Source organism: Engystomops pustulosus, chromosome 5 (genome assembly GCF_040894005.1).
Source record: "Engystomops pustulosus chromosome 5, aEngPut4.maternal, whole genome shotgun sequence".
Lineage (NCBI taxonomy): Eukaryota > Metazoa > Chordata > Amphibia > Anura > Leptodactylidae > Engystomops > Engystomops pustulosus.
The window spans coordinates 82,115,617-82,139,881 of NC_092415.1; the positions used below are offsets into that span (position 1 = coordinate 82,115,617).

The 24,265-nt window shown below is 40.2% G+C and overlaps 1 protein-coding gene across 3 annotated transcripts in view; it reads left to right on the forward strand.

Moving 5' to 3' along the window:
- The window catches only part of EXOC2 (exocyst complex component 2), a 113,336-nt gene that overhangs the window by 46,550 nt on the left and 42,521 nt on the right, over positions 1–24,265 (forward strand). For all 3 annotated transcript variants that reach the window (XR_011855760.1, XM_072152478.1, XM_072152479.1), the window contains exons 11-18: positions 13,762–13,887; positions 16,137–16,261; positions 19,187–19,255; positions 20,019–20,176; positions 20,454–20,575; positions 21,984–22,045; positions 23,092–23,172; positions 24,074–24,133. Coding sequence is in view for 2 of the 3 variants with exons in the window: in XM_072152478.1 (XP_072008579.1) it covers positions 13,762–13,887; positions 16,137–16,261; positions 19,187–19,255; positions 20,019–20,176; positions 20,454–20,575; positions 21,984–22,045; positions 23,092–23,172; positions 24,074–24,133 (803 nt within the window). In the remaining variant the exon portion in view is untranslated. The remainder of the gene's footprint in view (positions 1–13,761; positions 13,888–16,136; positions 16,262–19,186; positions 19,256–20,018; positions 20,177–20,453; positions 20,576–21,983; positions 22,046–23,091; positions 23,173–24,073; positions 24,134–24,265) is intronic.

Consider the following 24,265-nt stretch of genomic DNA (forward strand, 5'->3'; position numbering starts at 1 on the left):
TTTTCAGCCATTTTTCCATAAATAATATTTAAATACAAAGTGATCAAAGGGTCATATAAGTCCAAAATTGATGTAAATGAAAACACTGGCTTAAAAAATTGACACCTTACACAGGTCAGTACATTGAAAAAATGTTATTGGCTTCAGAATATGGTGAAGAAAATGCTGCAATTGTGTTTATTTGTTCGTTTCTCCTCATTTGGAATTTTTTCCCAGCTTTACAGAATATTCCGTGGAATATTAAATACTGACATAAGTACAATTTATCAGATAACAAGACCTCAAACAGCTCTGTAAATGGAGAAATAAAAAAGTTGTGGCTTTTAATGTGAAATCTTGGCTGTTAACCATAAAAAAATCTCCTCCATTGTAATGAGAAAATGAGCAGAGAACAGTCTTATTTTGCCTCATATGAGTCAAGTTTAGAGCTGCAAGGGGAGTGTCACGGACATTTCTTTGGTTCTATAGAATCTAGAACCCTGCTTTTGGTGTAATATATAAGAATCAAATTTTTCAGATGGCATCAGGCTTGTGGTCGTGAGTTACATAACCTGTAATACAAGCAGTTAAAGACATAGGGGGTCATTTACTAAGGGCCCGATTCGCGTTTCCCCGACGTGTTACCCGAATATTTCCGATTTGCGCCGATTTCCCCTGAATTGCCCCGGGATTTTGGCACACGCGATCGGATTGTGGCGCATCGGCGCCGGCATGCGCGCAACGGAAATCGGGGGGCGTGGCCAAACGAAAACCCGACGTATTCGGAAAAATCGCCGCATTTAAAAACGGAAAATGTGTCGCGGAGCTTGCACTTACCTTCACTCGGCCCGAGCCGGGGAACTCCAGCGCGTTCCAATGCTTTTCAGCGCAGCAGCGCCACCTGGTGGACGGCGGAGGAACTACCTTAATAAATCCCGGCCGGACCCGAATCCAGCGCAGAGAACGCGCCGCTGGATCGCGAATGGACTGGGTAAGTAAATCTGCCCCATACTTGGAAATGTGAGCTGCAAATAAAGACCCAATTCACACCTTTTTTATCTACCTGAGGCGATCTGAAAGGAAAATCTTTAAATATCAAGCATGATAAACCAGAGGCACTTACTCATACATTCAGGCACCATGACTGAGGTAATATTCCTATATTTATTATCCATGGCCTCCTTCCTTCTAAAATTAACTTTTAATATTATGCTAATGATTTAGGAGCTACCCTCACCCCTCTGTGTTCTGGCTTCACAGGCTGTTACATTGTCTCACCCTTCCCCTACTTCCTCAGCACAGAGGGTTTTTTCTGGTAATCTTACACAGACCACCTTGTCTTTGAAACAGATTTTTCAGACCAATAACTGTTACAATCTGCTGCTAGGAAATATTAAAGGCGATGTCCGAGAGTTTGAAAAAATTAGTAGCCAGACTGGGACAGGTTTTTTTAAAAACATAAACATGTATTCACGTCCTCCATCGCTCCTGATGTCCCACGCCGCAGTCCGTCTGACCCGTGCCTTGTTAATTACAGGGGCACAGATGCCCTGGGAGTTTCTGGGCAATCAAGGTGGCTGGCCTCGCCCTCCCATCCCTATCTTTCAGTGCTGTGATATGTAGACGGGTGGGTGTAGCCGGCCGAAGCTCCCCGATTGCAGCTTCCATGCCTTTGTAAACAGACAGGGGCACTTATCAGATGGGCCAAGGCGCGGGACATCAGGAATGATGGAGGAGGTGAGTTCACGTTAATTTTTTTAAAAGGCCGTCCAAGCCCGGCTACAAATTTTTTCAAACTCTCGGAAAACCCCTTTAAGAATGAACATTGAAAATGATTTGTCATTGGCAAAACCGAAATGAAAAAAGGTTTTGCATAAACACACAAATATGTATTTGCACTATATGATATTGTACAGCATAGCCATAATGTATACTGTACAGTGTAGCCATAATGTCACAGCACCATAACCTCCCATGGTGTTACGAGATATTCTATTTTTATGCTAGACCTACACAATAGTAAATTTCAAGAGGTCACTAAGAGAGTAGGACAACTTAACCTGCAGTAAATCCAGTAAATCCCTGCTGTCAGCCCGTCCTGGCAGGCATTGCTAAGGAGCTTGTGTCAGACGCTGCTTATGGACATGGACATGTCATTTACAAAAACATTTCTTATCTTTATCCTCCTCCTTTTATTGGACAGCCCGGTGATGAATAGCAGAGGTTATATCTAAGAGCGGATCCCAGACAGTGCTGAAATTGGCTCGTGGAGCTGCAGTAAAAGAACCATTTTACAGTCTGTGTGTGTCCATGGGCTGGGTGGGACTCCCCAAATTACAGAAAAACCTATGGTGGTCTGGAACAGAGAACAAAGAGTAGGAGAGTTTAGAAACTGCTCTGTTCAAACAAACAAAAGTACAATCAAGATGATAGTTGCAAGCTTGGGCTGAAGTGGAGAAAGAAACCACTTAAAGTGTAATTATTTAAAGGGGAGTCTTGACTGTTTGATTAAAATGAGGAATCGATTTCACTCGTGTGTTTGTTTTCATGTTTCTCTTTGTAAACTTAACAGAATCCAAAATATGTTTGAAATTGAAAACCTTTAACGGTAGAAGGTAGTGGATGGTACATGCTTCTGGGGCGAAGCTGTCCTATCTTGTAGGCAGCATAGTACAATATGTTTCCTTTTGGTTGATAAATTCTAAGTTCTTTTTATGCTATTATTATATACACAAAAAATAAACATGTAACATTATTATCAACACACTGAGACAGGGTTAAATGTATGATGCCAAGATATTGAGCGAACTTTTTGAGTAGTCCTTTTTTCGGTCCATTTCAAGGGGCTCCCAAGAATTCCAGCGCCGAAGGTGGAGGAGAAAGAAAAGAAACTATTATTTTAGTGATCCTCTGTACAGCCCCCTTATCATAGAATTTTCATTCACTAGAATTCGGCTTTAATAGACATCTTTAGTACAGAAATGTATTTGAGAAAGAGCACTATAGCCCACTGTCCACGGAGCTGTAATCTCCCACAACACTCAGAGATGGCTTGCAGGTGCCTGCCACCTTCTTGGCCACTGTGCACTATTGATATGTATCATCATACCCTGGACATAGCAGAAATTACTTAGCTGAAGTCCCAGACTCTGAACTGCTGCAGACAAGCACATGTCTTTACAGTGTTGTAGTTTTAGAGAAGTGAAAATCGGCTAATTTAAAAAAAAAAATTCTAAAACCATTATTAGCATGTAGTCAACTAAAGCTGAAACTATGACGGGGGGGGGGGGGGTCTGGTTTCCTTTTTTCTGTGGTCTTTTTCTTTAAAAAATAGTGAAGACAATATACTGTAGAACTGATATGTGCCAGTGTAGAACTGATACATGCCATTCATGTGTGCCAGTATAGTATTGATATGTGCCAGTATAGAACTGATATGCGCCAGTATAGTATTGATATGCACCAGTATAGAACTGATATGCGCCAGTATAGTATTGATATGCACCAGTATAGAACTGATATGCGCCAGTATAGAACTGATATGCGCCAGTATAGAACTGATATGCGCCAGTATAGTATTGATCTGCGTCAGTATAGTATTGATATGCGCCAGTATAGAACTGATATGCACCACTATAGTGTTGGTGTGTATTTTTTCTCCCTGCAGCAATTTCCTTCTGTACCTTTTGATCCAGATCTAAAAGTAGTCCAAGGTTGCTGGCAGGAAAAAGGCTACCTCTTAACCCCCTACTAACATACGCCAGCAGGATTTGGAACAATCTTGTAGTTTGAAAACAGTTCTAGTAACCTCATAGTGTTACACATTGATGAAGCGGCTGATAAGATTTAATATAATGTACCTGCTGGTTATGTTTTCTGCCTGATCTTTAAGGACGGCAGATTATGTCACAAAAGAAAGGATTCTTAATCAGAGCTGTTAACTAAAGTTCATGTTGTCTCCTTTAGTTTTGCAGTTTTGAATGTGCCCGGTCAAGGATTTAAGGGGTTATCCACTTTCAGCAAATGATTATATGAAAAGTGTATGAAATGTAATGAAAAGTTATACAATTTTCCAATGTACTTTCTGTGTAAATGTTCCTCTACATTTCTTATTGTACAGGAAATTTCTAGGTTTACATCCTGTGGATAAACACTGACCCATGGTCATGTGATGTCTCATTTGAGTCACAGAGAGAGGGGGAGCTGTGTGATATAACGGGTCGTGCACCTGTATGACATCACATGACCATGGACCAGGAATTGCAGTTTATCTTGTATTCATTTTAACAGCAGCTGATCTGCTGTACCGGGACCAACCATTACACAAAGAAAGGAGCTGGATAGTGGCTCCATTCTCTATGCGTTTGGGGCAGCTAGATGGCGTGGTTGTGATTATTAGTCCCCACCATATGTATCAGGGTGATGGCACACGTGGCGTTTTTGGCCCGTTTTTTAAGTAGTCCGTCAAAAACCGCATGCGTTAAAAAATGCATGCATTTTTTAAAAACACATGCAGTTTTTGGAAAACTGCATTAGTTTTTTAACAGGTTTGACCAATTATCTTAATTGAGACTGGTCATAAATGCTTTTTAACGCATGCGTTTTTTGAAGGACTGCTTAAAAACGGGCCAAAAATGCCACGTGTGCCATCACCCAAGTCTTCAATATTATGAAAGGTGAAAAATGCCTCTTGCCAAGAGAAAGGTCAGTCAGCACACGCAGGGTGGAAACTATATGGCAAAGGGGAATTTTTAAGACTTTTAATTTTTTTTTATAGAGCTTGTGTTTGTTTTTTTCTGAACATGATTTGGATGGATCAGAAACCAGATACCACCAATAGAAAATGTATGGTTCAAAAAGTGAAGGAAATCTGTCCTCTTCAGGCAGCTGATGGTAGGGGTGGAGGAAAGAAGCGATAATGCTAGTGTATTCGGTCCCTTATATTTTGTATGTATACATCCCGCATGAATGTTCTCCTGTAAAATTTTATGGTAACATATAAAAAAAAAAGGTAAAAGTAATCAAATGTTTTTATTTTTTTACTTGATAGCACATTACATGCGCACCCCATACTACATCCTTATTATTGCATTGAATAGGCTGTCAGAGGAGTCTTGTTATCCCAGCAGCTGGCCCCCTTTATTTGCCCTCACTTACTGTACATCTGGAAAAAGGCTTCTTCCAGCTGAGAGCCATTTCATGTCTAAACCACATCCCCGAGGCTCGGTGAAATTATTCTCCTGACAGTGTGAGCTTTGCTTAGCATTAATAGGAGAACGCAAATTAAAATGTAATTGTGGAAGCCGCAAAAAAGAAAAGATTTGATGCACTTATCATTACTTTCAGATTATGCTTTTTTTTCTTTTTTTTTTAATAGATATTACTATTTTAAGTGTGCGTCAGTTTGGCTGCTGTTCTGATCATAACATGTACTTATGGTTAAAATATTTTTTACTTGTTTTATGCTTGTTAAGTATTTATGAAATTTTTCTTTATAGAATTTAATATAGACTGCTTACTGTAAGAACATGGTATGTATCATAAACTCCAGAATGGGAAACATATGTTAGGCAATTATGTTGAAAATATTTATAACACTGAGTGCAGGTCACTTCTCCATCATTCTGCAGTTGAGAGTGGCACCCAAACACTCTTCTAAAAACGAACACGAATCATCTCGGCAGACGATAGGGACACCTTTTCTATTTGTCCAACCAACCGCTCCGTTAATTAAGTGCATAACGAACCCATTGGGGCACATTTACTTTCCCGGTCCTGTCGCAAATCCAGTGTCGCTTTCTCCGACGAGGATTCGGTTCTTCCGGCGACTCACTAAGGTCGTGCGCCCGATGTCCACCAGGTGTCGCTGCTGCGCCGAGGTTTGCCGGAGTTCACCTGCTTCATTCCGGTGTATGTGAGTGATATTCTTGCGACACAATTTTTTTTTCTTAAATTTTCCAACAGCCATGCCACCGAATTCTGTCACGTGAAAGCCGGTGCCGATGCGTCACAATCCGATCGCGTGCGCCAAAATCCCGGGGCAATTCGCCACAAATCGGAAAAATTCAGGAAACCCGGCAGAAAACCGCGATTCGGAACCTTAGTAAATGAGTCCCATTTTGTTGTTACCGTGGGGTCCCCTTACTGGGGCACCCACCGAACAGCAGGTTATAGAGGGAACAACTTGTCCAACAGCTTTAAAGGAAGGATATGGTTTTTTTTTATTCATCAAGTTCACCACAAAAAATAAAAAAGCTGAAGGTTTTTTTCTGTCTGTACATTATTCTACCCATTATTTCAGCAGAGAGCAAATAAATTCATTCTTATAGGCTCACACACATGGCTATGGTCTCCATGACCCCATCTATGAGCCAACTGCCCGAGCTGCAAAACTCTTATCCATTACTTTGTTTGTGGCTCAGGCCGTTATTGCAGGTGAGGTCCACTCACACACTGATGACACACAGGCAACAAATAACGGACCGTGTATCCATTGTTTTCTCTTTGTGTGCATAAAGCCTTAGGGCAGTGGTGGCAAACCTATGGCACGGGTGCCAGAGGTGGCACACGCAGCCATTTCTGTGGGCACCCAGGCCATCACCCCAGAGTTCTTTAAATAGGACCAAATCCACCAAGTCCCAGGTAACTTAAGAGATGCTGCTCTCAGCGCTATTGACAGAACTGCAATCTTTGGAGGTCATCCTGCTGGACCAACCATTTTTCCTCTACAGAGAGACCCTGGAGAGAAGCTACAAAGAGAGTCTGAATTTGCTCTCCTTCTTTCAACTGTATTGGTTGCCTCAGGGGGGCGATACAATTGAAAGATGTGATGAACAGGTAGCAATAAGTTACTGCTAAAAATGCCATGTACTTCACGGTAAATAAGTGGATTTTGGTTGTAGTTTGGCCACTCTGTCTCCAAAAGGTTCACCATTACTGCCTTGGGGGTAGGCAGAGATCTCTGGCAGTGTTGTACACTTCAGAGAGATGGTACAAGGTTGTGGGTCTGTCCTGTGAACTTTACAATAATGAACTCTATCTTTCTACAGTATTTGATCTCCATAATGATGAGGCTGTCTTGGCCACATTGTACGATTTACCAAATGAGATAAATTATAAGGGGTTCTACTGTACTACCACAACTAAACCAACATTTTCAATCTATCTCCAGCTCAGAGGATTTTCTCTCTAGTCTGAACTGACAATGACAGAACTTCTAGGCCCGGGAGAAAATTCAAATATCATTTCTCATTGTTGACATAAGTATAATTTTAGACCGTCTTGTTCTGCGGCCCTGTTTTCTTATCTCCAGATGAGTAAAATATGTGTGCAAATTACGTAGTGAAGGAATCCTATACCATAGTTGTATCCGTACTACATGTTTGGTCAACAAGCAACAGTGGGTGGTCAGGCCGCAGCACAGGACAAGGACCCGCTGTGAGCAGGAAAAAGTGTTCAAAGGTATTTAAGGGTGGTAAGGAAGTCTGACAGGCCCCAGAAAGCCCAGAGGCTACGGATCTGAATTCGCTCTCACTATTGTAGGTTGTGAGAAAGCTCAGTATGAAACACTTCCATGAAGAGGATGCACATTTTCGTCTGCATTGATATCTGACTCTGCAGACTGCCTGTCTTTATATAGGACACTTCCAGTATCTGAAAGTATGAGGGCCTGAAGAGTACCTCCTTCTCTAATTATTTAAGGTGGATACTAGGTGTTTCTTTGGCTAGTTTGCCTCTAGATATTCCCAATTTATTTATAGCTTTTATATATGTGTGACTTGCCGTATATATTAGTATATTTATATATTTCTGTGATCATCACAAGCTTTTAGTTGCTATTTATTATAGGTCACTCAGCCCTGAAAGAGAATACTGAGAAATTATCCAAAGCTGCTGTAGTTGTTGCTGTTATTGAGGACTGTGAATACATAATGATGTCCTGCTATGATCCTCTCATTAACACTTTGGAGTTTTGAATAGCTGTATTGTGTGGGCACTATAAATAGTGATCTTCCTTCCAGTGGTTGGGAAAAATCTGATTCCTGCTTTTCTTTCCAAATGGCCTTGACATGACTGTTATACTGCACATGAAATAACAATTCTAAAACAACATAGAACTGTATAATATGTGACCCTTCTGTTATTCCTCCTGGTACTGTATTAACAGAGATCTGGGGGTTACACCGTACTGCCAATTATAATATAATAAAATAGCTGCCACTCTGGGCCCAGGCCTTCTAGAGGGCCCATAGCCAACTAAACCAACCAAAAACTATGATACACTCAAAGGTTCTTAAACTGCAGCGTGTTAGTGTTTATTTATAACGTAAGATTGGCTCTAGTACCATATCTTGGCTGTAACAAAAATTATAAAACGCCTGGGAGGGTTGGCAAAATTGTCATACCACCTAGCACTCATGGCAGTTTTTATCTATCCCTGTTTACTGACAAATTCAATTGTACTGATAGATGAAATTGTAAATTTCTATAAGTACTTGTCTAACTAAAAATACTAATTACTCCTCACTACGACATACCTACTCTAAATCCTGTAATTATTACAATATACCTATCTGACCCCCTTACAACCTTCTCCTCCTCCTTCTCTCTTTGGAGCAGTATAGATATCCCTGATATTCACAACCTATTCATCACTCTGTTATGGTGGTCTCCGCTTTACTCCAACCTCCTGCCCTGCAATAAACCTGATGGAGGAGTTGTCATCCTCCTGTCAGATCACTGCTCCTTCAGCCCAATCCCACCTTCACCCTCTCTCACTTTTACATTTTTCTAAACTCACTGCATTCGCGTCTATGCTCCATGTAACCTACAAGTGGTTGTCATCTACTGACATTCAGATCCTGCCACTGCTTTTATCGATCACTTTAATAGCTGGCTTCTTCACTTTCTCTCCTCTGTTACCTATCCAACCGTTCTAGTACTGGACCCATCCATTTCTGGAACCATCATCTCTGCTGAACTATTCCCCTATCTCACTACTTCCATATTCTTCAAAACTCCTTGAACATTATGTCCATCTGAAACTATTATACCACCATTCCTTCAACTCACTCTTCGACAAACTACAATCTGGTTTCTGACCCAAATTAAGACTGCCTTAACCAAAACCTCCAACAACTTACTGTCTGCCAAAACAAAACATGACAGCTCTGCTCTCCTTCTTGATCTGTATTCTGCCTTCGAAACTGTTGAATATTCTCTCCTGCTGAAAATGCTTTGTTCTCTTGGTATCACTGACCCTTTCATGGATCTCTTCATACCTTTCCAACCGGATGTTCAGTGTCTAGCACACTCATACCATCCTTTCACCCCATCCCCTCTCTGTTGGTGTCCCTCAATGCTCTGTCCCAGGACCCCTTCTCTTCTCCATTTACACATGTGGCCTAGGACAGCTCATGGCTTTCAACACCACTCCTATGCACATGACACACAGATCTATATCTATTGCCCAGATATCTCCTCTCTTCTAGCCAGAATTCCATACTAGACAGTATTCTCTTTTTATTTTATAATAAAAGCCATTTTATAAGACTCAACATGGACAAAGCAGCATTAATAATCTTTCCTCCACCTATTCCATCCCTCTCACCAGTCCACATAGTCTGTTACCTTGGAATCATCTTTACTCCACCTTATGCTTTAATCTCACGTGCAGTCCCTTACTACAACCCTTTGTCTCAAAAACATATCTTGCATCAGATCCTTCCTGAACCTGGAGTCTACAGAATTACTAGTTTATGCTATTTAATAAAATTGGCCTGCCAGACGCTCCCCTCTAACGAAATGTCCTTCCAGACACCCCCCTTTAACCAATTGTCCTGCCAGATGCCCTTTAACTAAATGTCCGGCCCTATGGCCCTTTAACTAAATGTCCTGCCAGACGCGCCCCCCCCCCCCTTTAAAGGGGTTGTCCGAGTTTTTGAAAAATAGATAAAAGTGGCCGGGACAGGGCTGCTTAAAAAAAATAAAGATGTACTTACCTCCCGGTGCCCTCCCGTATCCAGCGCTGCTGTCACTCCGGTCCGGGCGCCATGTAAACAAACATGGCCGCCGGAGCAGCGCTGGACTCCGTTCCGGCCGGACCCGACAACCTTCCGGCCCCCATACACAATGTTGTGTATAGGGACGGATAGGCGTGCCCGGCCACAGCCGGCCGGAAGCTGGATAGGGGAGGGCACCGGGAGGTAAGTACATCTTTATTTTTTTTAAGCAGCCCTGTCCCGGCCACTTTTAGCTTTTTTTCAAAAACTCGGACAACCCCTTTAGCTAAATGTCCTGCCAGACATCCCCCTTTAACGAAATGTCCTGCCAGACACCTTCCTTTAACAAAATTTCCTGCCAGACGCCCCCCTTTAACAAAATGTCCTGCCAGACGCCCCCCTTTAACAAAATGTCCTGCCAGATTTCCCCCCTTTAACGAAATGTCCTGCCAGACGCCCCCATTAACAAAATTTCCTGCCAGACGCCCCCCTTTAACAAAATGTCCTGCCAGACGCTCCCCTTTAACAAAATGTCCTGCCAGACGCCCCCCTTTAACAAAATATCCTGCCAGACGCCCCTCTTTAACAAAATGTCCTGCCAGACGCCCCCCTTTAACAAAATGTCCTGCCAGACGCCCCCCTTTAACAAAATGTCCTGCCAGACACCCCCCTTTAACGAAATGTCTTGCCAGATTTCCCTCTTTAACTAAATGCCCTGCCAGGCGCCCCTCTTTGACTAAATGTCCTTTCAGACGCTCCCCTTTAACGAAATGTCCTTCCAGACGCTCCCCTTTAACGAAATGTCCTTCCAGACGCTCCCCTTTAACGAAATGTCCTTCCAGACGCTCCCCTTTAACGAAATGTCCTTCCAGACGCTCCCCTTTAACGAAATGTCCTTCCAGACGCTCCCCTTTAACGAAATGTCCTTCCAGACGCTCCCCTTTAACGAAATGTCCTTCCAGACGCTCCCCTTTAACGAAATGTCCTTCCAGACGCTCCCCTTTAACGAAATGTCCTTCCAGACGCTCCCCTTTAACGAAATGTCCTTCCAGACGCTCCCCTTTAACGAAATGTCCTTCCAGACGCTCCCCTTTAACGAAATGTCCTTCCAGACGCTCCCCTTTAACGAAATGTCCTTCCAGACGCTCCCCTTTAACGAAATGTCCTTCCAGACGCTCCCCTTTAACGAAATGTCCTTCCAGACGCTCCCCTTTAACGAAATGTCCTTCCAGACGCTCCCCTTCAACGAAATGTCCTTCCAGATGCTCCCCTTTCATGAAATGTCCTGCCAGAAGCCCCCCTTCAATGAAATGTCCTTCCAGACGCACCCCTTCAATGAAATGTCCTGCAAGAGGCTCCCCTTTCACAAAATGTCCTGCCAGATGCCCCCCTTCAATGAAATGTCCTGCCAGACTCATCCCTTCAATGAAATGTCCTGCCAGACTCATCCCTTCAATGAAATGTCCTGCCAGACGCCCCCCCTTCAATGAAATGTCCTGCCAGACGCCCCCCCCTTTAATAAAATGTCCTTTCCGTTGCCCCCCTTTAATGAAATGTCCTGTCAGAAGCCCCCCTTTAATGAAATGTCCTGCCAGATGGCACCCCCCTTTAATAAAATGTCCTGCCAGATACCACCCCCCTTTAATAAAATGTCCTGTCAGATGCCAACCCCCTCCTCTTGAAGAAAATAAAATCTATATGCGCCTTTCGGCTTCTTCCCCCCAATCCCAGCCTCTACCGGGCCGGGCGCATACACCTTGAGGCAGCTGTGTCGTGGCCGCGGGATGTCAAAGTGTAAGAGCCACCACATCATAGAGATGCGCCCAGGCCGGAAAGAAGCTGAGCCGGGGAGAAGAAGCCGAAACTTATAAGTATATATAAGTATATATATATTTTTTTTTTACTCTTATAGGGCCAGGGAATGTGTTTATTTAGTTGGTACTGTGAGCCCCTAGGGCCCCTCTTTTGATTGTAAAATGGGGGGGGGGGGGCCTTGAACACAGCCCCACTAGACTGATTCCGTCCCATTCATTTTAATGGGCAAAACAGCCAACCATTTAAACCAAAAATTTAGAGCATGTCCTATTTCTCATGTATTTCCGTTTCATGCGGCCCATAGAGGTCTATGGGAACGTATAAAATATGGGCTGCATACAGTCATGCACTGTATACTGCCGTATATATACGTGCAGTATCCAGAACCAATAAGAGGTACTTTCAGTCAGCCGTCCATCTTTTGCCAGCCCACCGTATTTTATACGGATGACATACGTGCACGTACGGATGAAAATTGTCACATATATACGGATTCCATACAGCATGGAAATACAGGACTGGAGAAATCGGCTGAATTCACACTGACGAGTGCATTGACACGTCTGCGCTGGGGAAAGGAGCAGCGATGCTCACCCCCACCCCTCTCCATAGAGCAACATGGCACACTGTGCTGTATGCCGAGAAAAGATAGGACATGTCCTATCTTTTCACGGCAACGGAATGGCACGGTGCCGCAGGTGTGCTGCACCGTACTACGGGACTCCTGCCGTGCATCTTCCATACTCTGGAACTCTCTACCAAAATCTGTACAACATTCCCAAACTTTCCAAGCCTTCAAATGTAACCTGAAAACCCACCTGTTCAGGATCACATACAACACGCAATAACTGCTCTGCTCCCTCGCCTCGTGTCTCCATCTACCCTCCCATGTAGATTGTGAGCCCTCACAGCCCTCCTTCTACTTGTTCCAGATCACAAAATAGTTTGTATTTGTACGTGTCTTAATGTAATGTATGTCAATCCCCTATCGCTTGTACAGCACTATGGAATTAATGGTGCTCTATGAAAACAATAATAATAATGTGTAACATACTGGGTCAGATTTACTTACCCGGTCCAATCGCAATCCAGCGGCGCGTTCTCCGACGCTGATTCGGGTTGTGCCGGGATTCACTAAGGTCGTGCGCCCGATGTCCACCAGGTGTCGCTGCTGCGCTGAAGTCCGCCGGATTTCGCTTGAATTCCCCTCCTTCGTTCCGGTGTATGTGAGTGCTATTTTTGCGACACAATTTCACAGTTTTTTTTTTTTTAATCCCGCGGTTTTTATGAATCCATCGGGTTTTCCGACTACCACGCCCCCCCATTTCTGTCGCGTGAAAGCCGGCACCAATGCACCACAATCCGATCACGTGTGCCAAAATCCTGGGGCAATTCGGCGCAAAGCAGAAATATTCAGGAAACCCTACGTAAGTGCAGCGTTCAGACCCTTAGTAAATGAGCCCCACTATTTTGTGAACAGGTACACAGAGAAGAACAAAATATCATTCTAAATAAGTAATATAAAACCATAACTTACTGCATAATGCAGGAAATAGGTGCATATTATACATTTCCTGTAATTGATCAAAATAGATTTTTGTAACTTACATTGCCTTACACTGGTGTTATGTCGCCCTCTAGTGACACCATTTACACACATAAAATTTTTTAGACTGAAATATTTTTTTAAGGATTGTTCCTAAATGTTGTAGGAGATTGACATTTATGTAAAATCAATTATAGGTTTTGATTTGAAAAGAATTTTATTACAGATCCAGTTGTCTTTTGTGTTTTATACGGCATTGTTCTTTTAACATGTTAAGCATATAAAATTGTTAAATTTGTAAGATATTATCAAATAGATTCTAACTTGTAGGCAATAAAAGTAAATGTCATGTTTTTTTCTCTCCTGTAATACTTTCAGCACTAGTTACCAAAGTATTGTTCATTTTTTTCTCTTTATAAGGGAGCTCAATACTTCAGAGTCCAATGCTTGATGTTGACAGTGAAGGACGACCATCCCCAATCACCCGGCTCAGCCAGACAGCATCATTGAAGAGAGGCAGCAGCTTCCAGTCTGGACGAAGTGATTGTAAGAGCAGGAGACAAAACAAGCTACATAAGGAATCATAAAGCAACTTTTATATGTGCTCTGTAGATATAACAAGTGACTTAGGGACAATATCATATATCATTTCCACAGCCAAAAAGTATAGACTCTATCGGAATTGTATTTGTACTTGGTTCTCAAAGTAACCTATGTAGACATAATGAAGCTCCGTTTAATATGTGGTATCTAAAATCCCTGAGATCACATCAATTTAAAGGAAAACACCACTTGTTTGGTAGTAAATTTTAAGTTAATGAACTTACCTGTCAGTGTCTTCTCCCAGATATTGGCGTGTATCTTCATTAGTCTTGACACGTGGGGATACCTGCAAAAAAAAGACTGTGTTAAAAATATCTTATGTAGCCTCAGGTGCTTTGTCTACGTCACGCAGGGGCTCTTGGCTAATAATTATGCAGGCCACTAGTAATGCAGGAGGCGTGCATAATTATTAGCATCAGGGGCTCTGTGTATCTCACACTGTCCATTGTTCTCAGCTAATAATTATGCACGCCTCCTGTGTGGTGTCACCAGGTTCCAGCAAGGGAGAGAAGCTGCGGAAGTGCATAATTGTTAGCCAAGAGCCCCATGTCAAAACTAATAAATATACGTGCCGGGATCTCGGAGAAGACGTTGAAAGTAAGTATATTTAGTTTGAATTACTACCACGGAAGTGGTATTTTTCCTTTTTAAAGGAAATCTATATATTAAAATCAAGCATGATAAACACATAGGGGAAGATTTATTATCAGATTTCTGAGGTAAAACTGTTCTAGTTGCCCATGGAAACCAACGATAATTTTATAAAAAGAGGTGGGAAAATGAAAGCAGAGCTCTAGTGGTTTGCCAAGGGCATTTAGAAGAGTTCTGCTCCAAGAGACTTATGATAAATCCCGCCAATAGATCCAGGCAATGTTTCTGTAATAATCTTCTTATATTTATTATTTAATTATCGGTGGCCTGTAATGATGGGTAGTTACTATATAACTACCATGACAAAAATATACATATCTCTGTCATATGCTCAGCCCCAGAATATAAGAGCCATCCCCGCACTGCACTGCCTGATTTCTTGGACTACTTTTTTAAACTTTTTTTTTTGTTGCAGGCTAGATCTATGTCTCAAAATGTAGTACAAAAAAATCAGGAAATGCAGTGATAGGCAGAAAATGCAGTGTGTAGACAGAAAAATAAAAGTATTATGGTCATAATAGTAAGCATGTTTTTATAATCATGTTTTATTTTTGTAAAGTGTTTTCATCATGCAAAAGTCTAAAAATTTAATTTGGAGTCTCAAAAATGTTTGTACTGCCCATATAATAAACCTATCATGTTATTTATACTGTAGATAAAGGTGAACACTGTAAAAACTAAGAACAATGTTTTTACCAATTTACTTCCAATTTGCTACAGATAATAAGTAGTAATAATACAAGCTGGTATTAAAGAATAATTGGTGATAACCATTACACTTAAAAAGCATCTACCATTAGTTTTACTTATGGTAGGAACTATGCTCCACAGGACTTCTTTTATTAGAACTCTATACATCGCCAGTGCAGAAATATAGAGCTATAAGAATTCTTTCATGACGCAGCCAGAGCGCCTCAAATTGATTAGCATAATTTCTATTACTCTATATCATTGCAATACTGGCATATATAGAGTTAATATAAAAGAAGACCTGAGGAGCATAGTTCTTCAGAAACTTGTTAGTAGGACACATCTACCAACAGTAAAACTGATGTCAGATGTCCTTTAAAGGGATGTACCTATTTCAGCAATTAAACATTACCGTTTGTATAATGTATACAAATTTCCAATATATTCTGTTTCAATTCCTCATGGTTTTCTAGATCTCTGCCTGCTGTGATTCTACAGAAAGCATTTAAGGTCAGAAACCTGTCCATGGTCATGTGATTCACACAGCTGCCCAATGTGTTATATCTCACTGCTCTGATCACTCTCTGTGGCTATAACGCACTGTGCTCCTGTGTGACCCTGGTCAGATTTCAGTCCATCTATAAAGATGCTTTTTTATAGAATGACAGATATATAGAAAACTCAAGGAATTGATACAGAAAGTATATTGGAAAATTGTATAACTTTTCATTACACAAACAATGACATATGTGCTGAAATCAGAATTCAACACTTGTAAATTTGCAATATACCTTTACTGCAGTTTTGCAAAAGGACTGTGGATAACTTGTTAACATGCACTCTTTTTTCAGCTTGGAAGTATAAAACACCCCCACAGGCCGAGTTTGTTGAGAAGTTAACAAAAGTCGTGGTGTCCCAACTTCCAAATTTCTGGAAACTTTGGATATCATATGTAAATGGGAGTCTTTTTAGCGAGGTATAACAAAAATCTTTTTTTTTTGCATTTTGCTTCACTTAATTTTAAAATCCTGTTACTAGAGACCTGTCAGCAGAAATTTACCTAATAAACCACTACCAGTTCATTATCAAGCAGATGACCACCTTTCTTATTCTTCCTTTTAAGTTGATTTCATAGTTCATGGCACCTCACTGGACCATGAAAGAAACTCATGATAAGAAAGATGTTCAGATGCTTAACAACATAAAGATGAGTAGTGTATTTGGCAATTTCTGCCGACGGGTTTCCTTTCATTGTTTTTTGTATGTATGAACTATAAAGCACTGTAACCATTAACTTTATAAGTGTTTTCTTAAAATGTGGCTTCTTGATTGGCTCTTTCTAGTTAGGTTTTTCATTAAATAATGACTCCCAACGATTCTCATGTTTTACTTTTATTAGTTGCCCTTGACAACAGTAAAACAGCTTTTTAAACCATGTCAAAAGTTTCAAGTTCTCCTGTGAAAAATGCAGCATATGCAGTTTTATAGAATTACAAACCGTTTTCAGTTGTTACTGGTCTCTGTGCCGCATCCTTTTTAAGTTATGAAGTCAAAAAGTGAATCCGTTAGGCTAACCACAGAATAGTTTAGTTATGTCTGTGCAGGAAAGGGTTACACTAATCATCTATCGTGATCTTATATGAAAAATTGGGCAAGTTTCACACTGTGTTTACTTTCTAACAGATATTTGCACAGACATGCACACTGCAGTAATGTCTCTTTGGCTTTAGGTTACTTTGTAATGCTGGCTGGTATATATTTAATAGATCTGTGTTTCATGGTAAAATATTATTTACATATACATCATTTTAATAGCAATATAATTAGATACCAGGTCTAGTCATATTGGCATGTTAAAATCTGTACATGAAACCAATACATCATAGTTTATACGGTTGAAAAGACACATGTCCATCAAGTTCAACCAAGGAAGGGAAGGGATTGGATGAGGAGGGATTTAGGGGAAACAATTCTATATAACATAACCATCAATGTTATTACATGAAATTTCCATCCACTTACTTTACATCAAATTTGAATTATAACTAGACTATATACAAATCCACTATATTTGTTGTGTGAGGGACAAACTTTAATATAATGGGGTCCCTCAGGTGTTCGTTATGGTGCCCGTCAATATACTGTACAATGTGGTGCAGTTAGCTGTGCTGTTTTAATCTACCACCAGTATGAAGGATTGTAAACCAAACACACTGATATACTGATGTGTGCCCCCTCTGGCAGGATCTGCTCTCTTTTAGCTTCTTATTCCCTGGTTTTTACTAAATAAAAGGCATTTTTTTTTATAAATTATGCAAATGCTCAATCCATGACCACTGTTACATATATTATCAAATAAAAGGCTCAATCCATGACCACTATTACATACTCAGCATTTTATTTGATAATATGTTTCTCACTGTAGGGTTCCTTAAAGATATTGTCCAGTTTAAAATAATAAAGATTTATATTGGCTTTGTGTTAAAAATAATAAAACACAATATTACACCCTAATTCTAGCTCTGATGGCCTGTTTCTGGCTGCTGCACTTCCCGTTTCCAATTAAAAGGAAACTAAAATTATTTTAATAACTCTTACCCCAAACCCCTTTTCCGGTATAGGCCATCAGTTCTGACTGCATAAGCTCCTTTTCTCCTGTTGTCCCATCAGTGATTGGCTGCAGCATGCCTGCAGGTCACTGCTGCAGCCAATCACTGATGGGACAACAGGAGAAAAGGAATTTCAGCAGTCAGAACTGATGGCCTACACCGGAAAAGGGGTTTGGGGTAAGAGTTATAAAATAATTTTAGTTTCCTTTTAATTGGACAACGTATTAAGCTCCATACTAATAAACAGTCTCCATGTATGCCAGCACTTAGGATGAGCTGAGAGAGAAAAAATTGTACTTGAATTGCTGAAGACTAAACAATATAATTTTTGCTGTTTTTATGAGTAGCTACGTAGTGTACTATACTGCTACATTCTCACAGCTATGCAGCAAATTATGTTTCCCAGGCCCAAGAAGAAGACTTTTAAAATATGGTTAACGTTGATCACTAGGTGTCACTAGATATATGTTGTATATACATGCAGTAAGTATTTTCAAGGTTTTATGCAGAAATATTCTGTAAAATTAGACGACATTCCCGAGGACACAGATTAATCTCTGTAGAGGTTGTCTCAGTTAAAGGCTTCTCGGATTGCAAGCCATCTTTGCAGCATTTAGGAGAAGGGTCAACTGAGACATGGCACCTCCAAAAAAACTTGCCATGTTTTTTTCACTAATTTCATCTTATTGTGAACATAGTATCAATAGGATTATTCAAATATTAAGGGAACTCTGATTGTTTAAAGTGGAAAATACTGGGGCACTATAATGGGGCACATATACTAATGGTCCGCGGACCTCATTTCCACCGGGTTTCCCGACTATTTCGATTTTGCGCCGCATTTAACAGGGGTTTTTGGTGCACGTGATCGTTTTTTGATGCAATCGTGCCTACTTTCATGCAACACAAATCGGGGGGGCATGGGGGGCAAGATAAACTCCGGCGGACCTCAGCGGGAAAGCGACACATGCAGGATCTCGGGCTCATGATCTTAGTGAATCGCGGCAGACTTCATCCTCGTCGGACAACGCACCTCAGGGAAGTAATTTTGTGTTCCAATGTGTGATATATATAAATATAAAGTCAGGTGTTCTCAAGTAGGGGACCCCCTGTATTGTGCCTACGAGGTGGGGACGTCCCAATACTAATTCTTCTCCATGACTCCGTATAGGAGTTCAAAGATCCGTTATAATGTAACACTTTGTCTCCCAGAATATAGAAGGACATCTTTGTGACCCTACAACAGTTTACTTTAAAATATAAAGTATTAATTATAATTTATTTTGTATTAGACTGCAGAAAAATCTGGCCAAATGGAAAAATACAGAAAAAATGTAAAACAAAAGCCAAATGATTTTAAGGTAAGATTTCTGCTCAAGTAAGGCAAATATGTGATGATAGCGATGTAATGTATTTCACTAAAAGATGAATTCCCAAATTCATGTATTGCTACATTCATTATTTATACCGTAATTATATTTTTGGAGATGCACTAGTTTAAATATATATTTTTAAAAAAAACGAGTAACATTCCAAAAATAATTTTCTAGGTTACAAAATGAAATTACATTCATTGACATATAATAATAAGAATAACGCACTAAGAAATTGCGGGTATCAAATAGTACTGCATTCAGTATTTGTGACTGTAATGATATGTGTAATTGATTCCAATATTTGAATGAAAGGATAAATGTATTTATTGCTGAGAACAAGTGTCCCTCTCAAAGAGGGTTGTTGTTTCATTAATGATATTTATAGGGGATAAATATATTGTTAGGGTCTTTTCTGTTGAACCCTCGACTAATAGGGGATCATACGTTTCCCACATCCCGTTAGCCGACCAGAAATCCCATAAAGGTCAAAGGAGCACAGGACAGAGCTCTGTCCTGTGCTACATGCGCTTCTATCGGACATTGAGGTTTCGGCCATGCACTGACCACATATCGAGAAAACCATTCTGAAAAACTGGTGGTTTCCGATTATATGCCCACTCCCACATATATCCACAGTTACAGTATCATGAAGAATCAATTTTATTATGAAGATGCAATATCTGCTGACATGTATGATTGATTTTGATTTACTAAATAATTATTGCAATGTATTTTCTGTGTGCCCAAGAAAATGATCCAGGAGGTGATGCAGTGTTTGGTGAAGCTCATTCGTGGAGCTTTACTCCCAAATACACTCAGTCAAGAGGATGTGATGATTTATGGAGGATGGGGATCTAAGGCCGAATTATCTGGTCCTTGGTTAGCTCATGTTGTTCAAACCGTGAGGTAAGCAGGTTATGATGTCATGTTAGTCTTTTTAACACCCTGTTTTTTTCATGAAAAATAAAATATCAGAATAATTTTTTGTATTCTGAAGTTAAGCCTTGTATCTACTGCGCATGTTACAGTTACATTACACACCTATATAGAAAAAGGTTTTATAAGCCTTAAAAAAGCAGCAGTTTGACATTAGCATACATCTTCACCTTTTAGTGACCTTGTAGTATTAATTCTATACAGTAGGTATATAATCCTTTGTTATTAATAATTTGTGTGTGTTTAGGCATACGTACGAATCACTTACCTCTCTTGAGATCCCCAACGATATCCTGCAGTCTATACAAGACCTCATCTTGGATTTGCGGGAGACTTGTGTTAAGGTCACTTTGCAGCATACTGCCGAAGGTAAAAGAGAAGTCATCCTGCTAAAAATTCCTTTCCTTTTAATGGTTTTGAATACAGATTTGCAGTTTAGGTTTGTGGAGCAGTTAGTTAGAAACAGACACTGCCAAAGAGTTTTTGTATAAAAAATAGGTTTTACAGAAAAAAAAGATATGTTATATAGTAGTTTCAATGTCATGTGCTCTGTGACTAGGTACATGTCCCCTGGGAGTGACTATAGAGGAACAGGGCGTCACTAAGCCGGGTGATGGGCGTTTTCATATATTTAAAAAGCACACATGGAGGAGCGGTTTCCCAGGTTTCTGGGTGCCTAGACAGAGAGCACCTGGCATTCTTTTGGCACTCTTTTGGCAGTGTATGTGTATGTATGCTCAGTGGGGACTGGGTGGAGGGTGCAAAAATTGCTTTCCTGGTGACAGGTTCCCTTTTATATCAGAGAAGTCCTCATAGGTTATGCTTTTAAAGAGTATGTTCAAACATGGTAGGAATGTGAGGCTTGTACAGGGAGTCCCAAGGTTATGTACAGTACAAGATTTACAGGTTTGTGTGAATTTGTTGAAACAGGTATATTTAATAAATGTAACACCAGACAAATTATTTTTTTTATCCCTGTGACAATTGGATTTCAAAAATGTTGGGTTGCCATGGAAAGAATGATGAACAATATATTTTCATTGTAGATACCTTACAGCCTAAAGTTTAGTAAATCACCAATATCCAGGGGTCACAGTGGGCAGAGAGGTCCATTTTTAACTTGGGGTCGTCTGTAATTCGGGGTGTCATTATGTTGGGGACAGCCTGTACTGACATAGTAAATAAGAAAGCTGCATTTCCTGGTGTAAGACCATAATAATATTAAATAAAATAATACTTCTCCTGTAAAATGAGTGTCCTAGCCAGAACTAAAAAACAAAATGCATCAATCCATGTTTGCCCCCATAATTTTTATAATTGTTACATATCATATATGCCCTTAAAAGGGGTCAATAAAAATGTACTGATTTAGCAAAGAAAAAGAGTCCATTCACAGCTCTGTTGATGGGCATATTTGCATGTTTTACTGATAACGTTGCTGATAAATTGTCCACCATTTTCATAGCCCATCTTTTTATCTATTCTGTTTTATCAATGTTTATTGTAGATGAGCTCTGCCATTATAGTCGCTTGTCACAATGGAGCACTAAACTCTAGTCTACTGTTGGATTGTGTGACAAAACCCTATTAAGTGATGTCACCTGCTCCATTTCCCTGACTCTTCTGATGTCTCATTACAGGAGTTAGTAGTCTTTCCTTAAATGACTACGCCCCACCATATTGCCACTTGTGTGAAAGCCACAGCAGCATCAGTTGTCTTGCCTGCCATTATGACTTCCTGACTTAAATGTTAATTTGCCCATTATTGCGTTTTTAGAGGTCAAGAAATTAGCTGACAAAGAAGACTGGGTAGTCGACAATGAGGGTTTAACAACTTTGGTAAGTTTATTTGTAAATGTTTTACACATCTAATAGTCATTTCTGCACCACACATCATGTACACTATTGTCTTATGACTTAGGAATGTCACCAGGTTATCAATTTCAAACCAGTGGAGATCCAGTTTCCAGTGCCACCACAAATTAGCCATGTTATCAGTAATCTGACAGTCTTTTACTAGGCTCAGTTGCCTGATTAAAAAAGCTGAATTTTGTATTTTTCCAGATATTGACAAGTAGTAAGCATAAGTACCGTATTTTTCTCAGAAATCAAAGGTGCGCCTTATATATGAACCCTACGTACAGACAACAGCTGCCTTGAAATTTGCACAGGTCTGCCACCCGCTGGTCATTCCTCCTTGTAATTCAGTGCCCCTTATATATGAACCTAGAGATTTTAGCAGGCATTTATTGATAGTGCACCTTATAGTCCGAAAAATACGGTAAATGAACATCAAGCCTTAAAGAGGTATTCCCAAAAAGACAAGTTTCTTAAATGTACTCAGGATAACAGAATAAGACATTCTCTAATTCACTGTTATTAACAAAAATACAGCATTTTACAGACATAAGTCCAACCTCTTTCTGTCCTGGTGTACACAATTTCAGTTGCCCCTAGACATGACCCCGTAACTTCTGACTTAGGGTCGGGGAAGCCATCTTGGATTTTACCTCTAACTAAAAATATCTAATATGCCAGAGTGAGTGGACTGGGGTCTCTATCCTTTCCAGAAAGTTAACATAAAATTAATTCAATAAGCTATAAGCACCACAAACGTACACCACCAAAAGTTACAACTTGTTTTTCTTAAAACAATCCCTCAACCAGCGACATACATGAAAACATTTTAAAAAGTTTGAGCCTTTAGAACCCGACACAAAAAGGAAAAAGGTTCTTGAAGGCCGACACGTTCCCTTCACAAATGCTGTATAAATAGATAGGAGGAACACATCCACATTTGGAGGTCAAGGCATGCAGCATTGTTTAATGGAAGCTACTTTTAATTTTTTTTTTTGGTCTTTTTTTTTGTTTGTCTTGTTTTTTAGCCATCGCAGTTTGAGCAGAGTGTTACTCAGGCTCTGCAGTCACTGAAAGGAGTTATAGAATGTAAACCTGCTGAAGCAAGTGTAAGTATTCCAGCACAGGAGGTTCTCATTTGTGTCTGCATTCTCTCTTGTACCTTCATAGTAGTGGCAGCTTGCTATGAATGAAGACGGCTATGCCCATTGTTTGGCAAAGCTGAAAGAAATTTATTAATGAATTTTAGCCAGTTTTTTGGCATAAAAAGGCAAACATTTTGATGCATAATATTTTAATATTGTATTCTATTTTTTACCCTTTTTATAAAATTTTAAAAGTTAGTCTTCCATAGCAGGTGCAATTGGTGTAAATTATAGTGCAGCGCTAGGACAGATTTTATTTTCTTGGACAAGCTGTTGTGAACCAAATATGTTAATTTATTACACCTCTTAAGAAAGTTGATCTTTACCAAATTTCAGATTTAGACCTACCTGTGAAACATGAGGTTTAGTAAATTTCCTCATCCACTAACACATTCAGTGACTATGGGTCACATTTATCAAAAGTAGCGCAGTCTATACAATGTGCAGTTTGCCTTTGGAGTGTACAGAGTGCGCCAGATTAATCAAAACTTATGCGCAGTCTGCACCTATAATCCATGACCTCTTTCCTTCTAGAATTAACTTTTAAATGAGCTCGGTGTGGGAGGACTGTAAGCTTGCTCCAGCGTTCCGAGGGAAATGGCATTGCAGTGTTTCCTAGCTTTATCATTATGGGCTTTTATTAACCCCTTCCCGACGCGCGCCGTACTAGTACGGCATGCGCCGGGTCTCGGTGCATGGAGAGGGCTCGCGGGTAAGTTACTGCTTAAAATGCAATGGTGGCACTTAACGGTAAATAATTGGATTTTGGTTATAGTTTGGGCACTCTGTCTCTAAAAGGTTCGCCATCACTGCTCTATATGGTTTGCTTTGTTGTTTTCTTAAAAAAATTTTTTTTCTTTTACAGATTTTTCAACATCAGAAAACACAGGACAATGTGTGCATTCTCTGCATTAATATTATCCAGGTCTGTTCAAGTGTTTTTTTTTATCACAGTACTTTAGATCATACAGATGACAAATTGATGACACACCATAACAACTAATTTTTACCACAGTACCAGCATTAATGCCTTGTACCTTGCAACCTGCAAAATAAA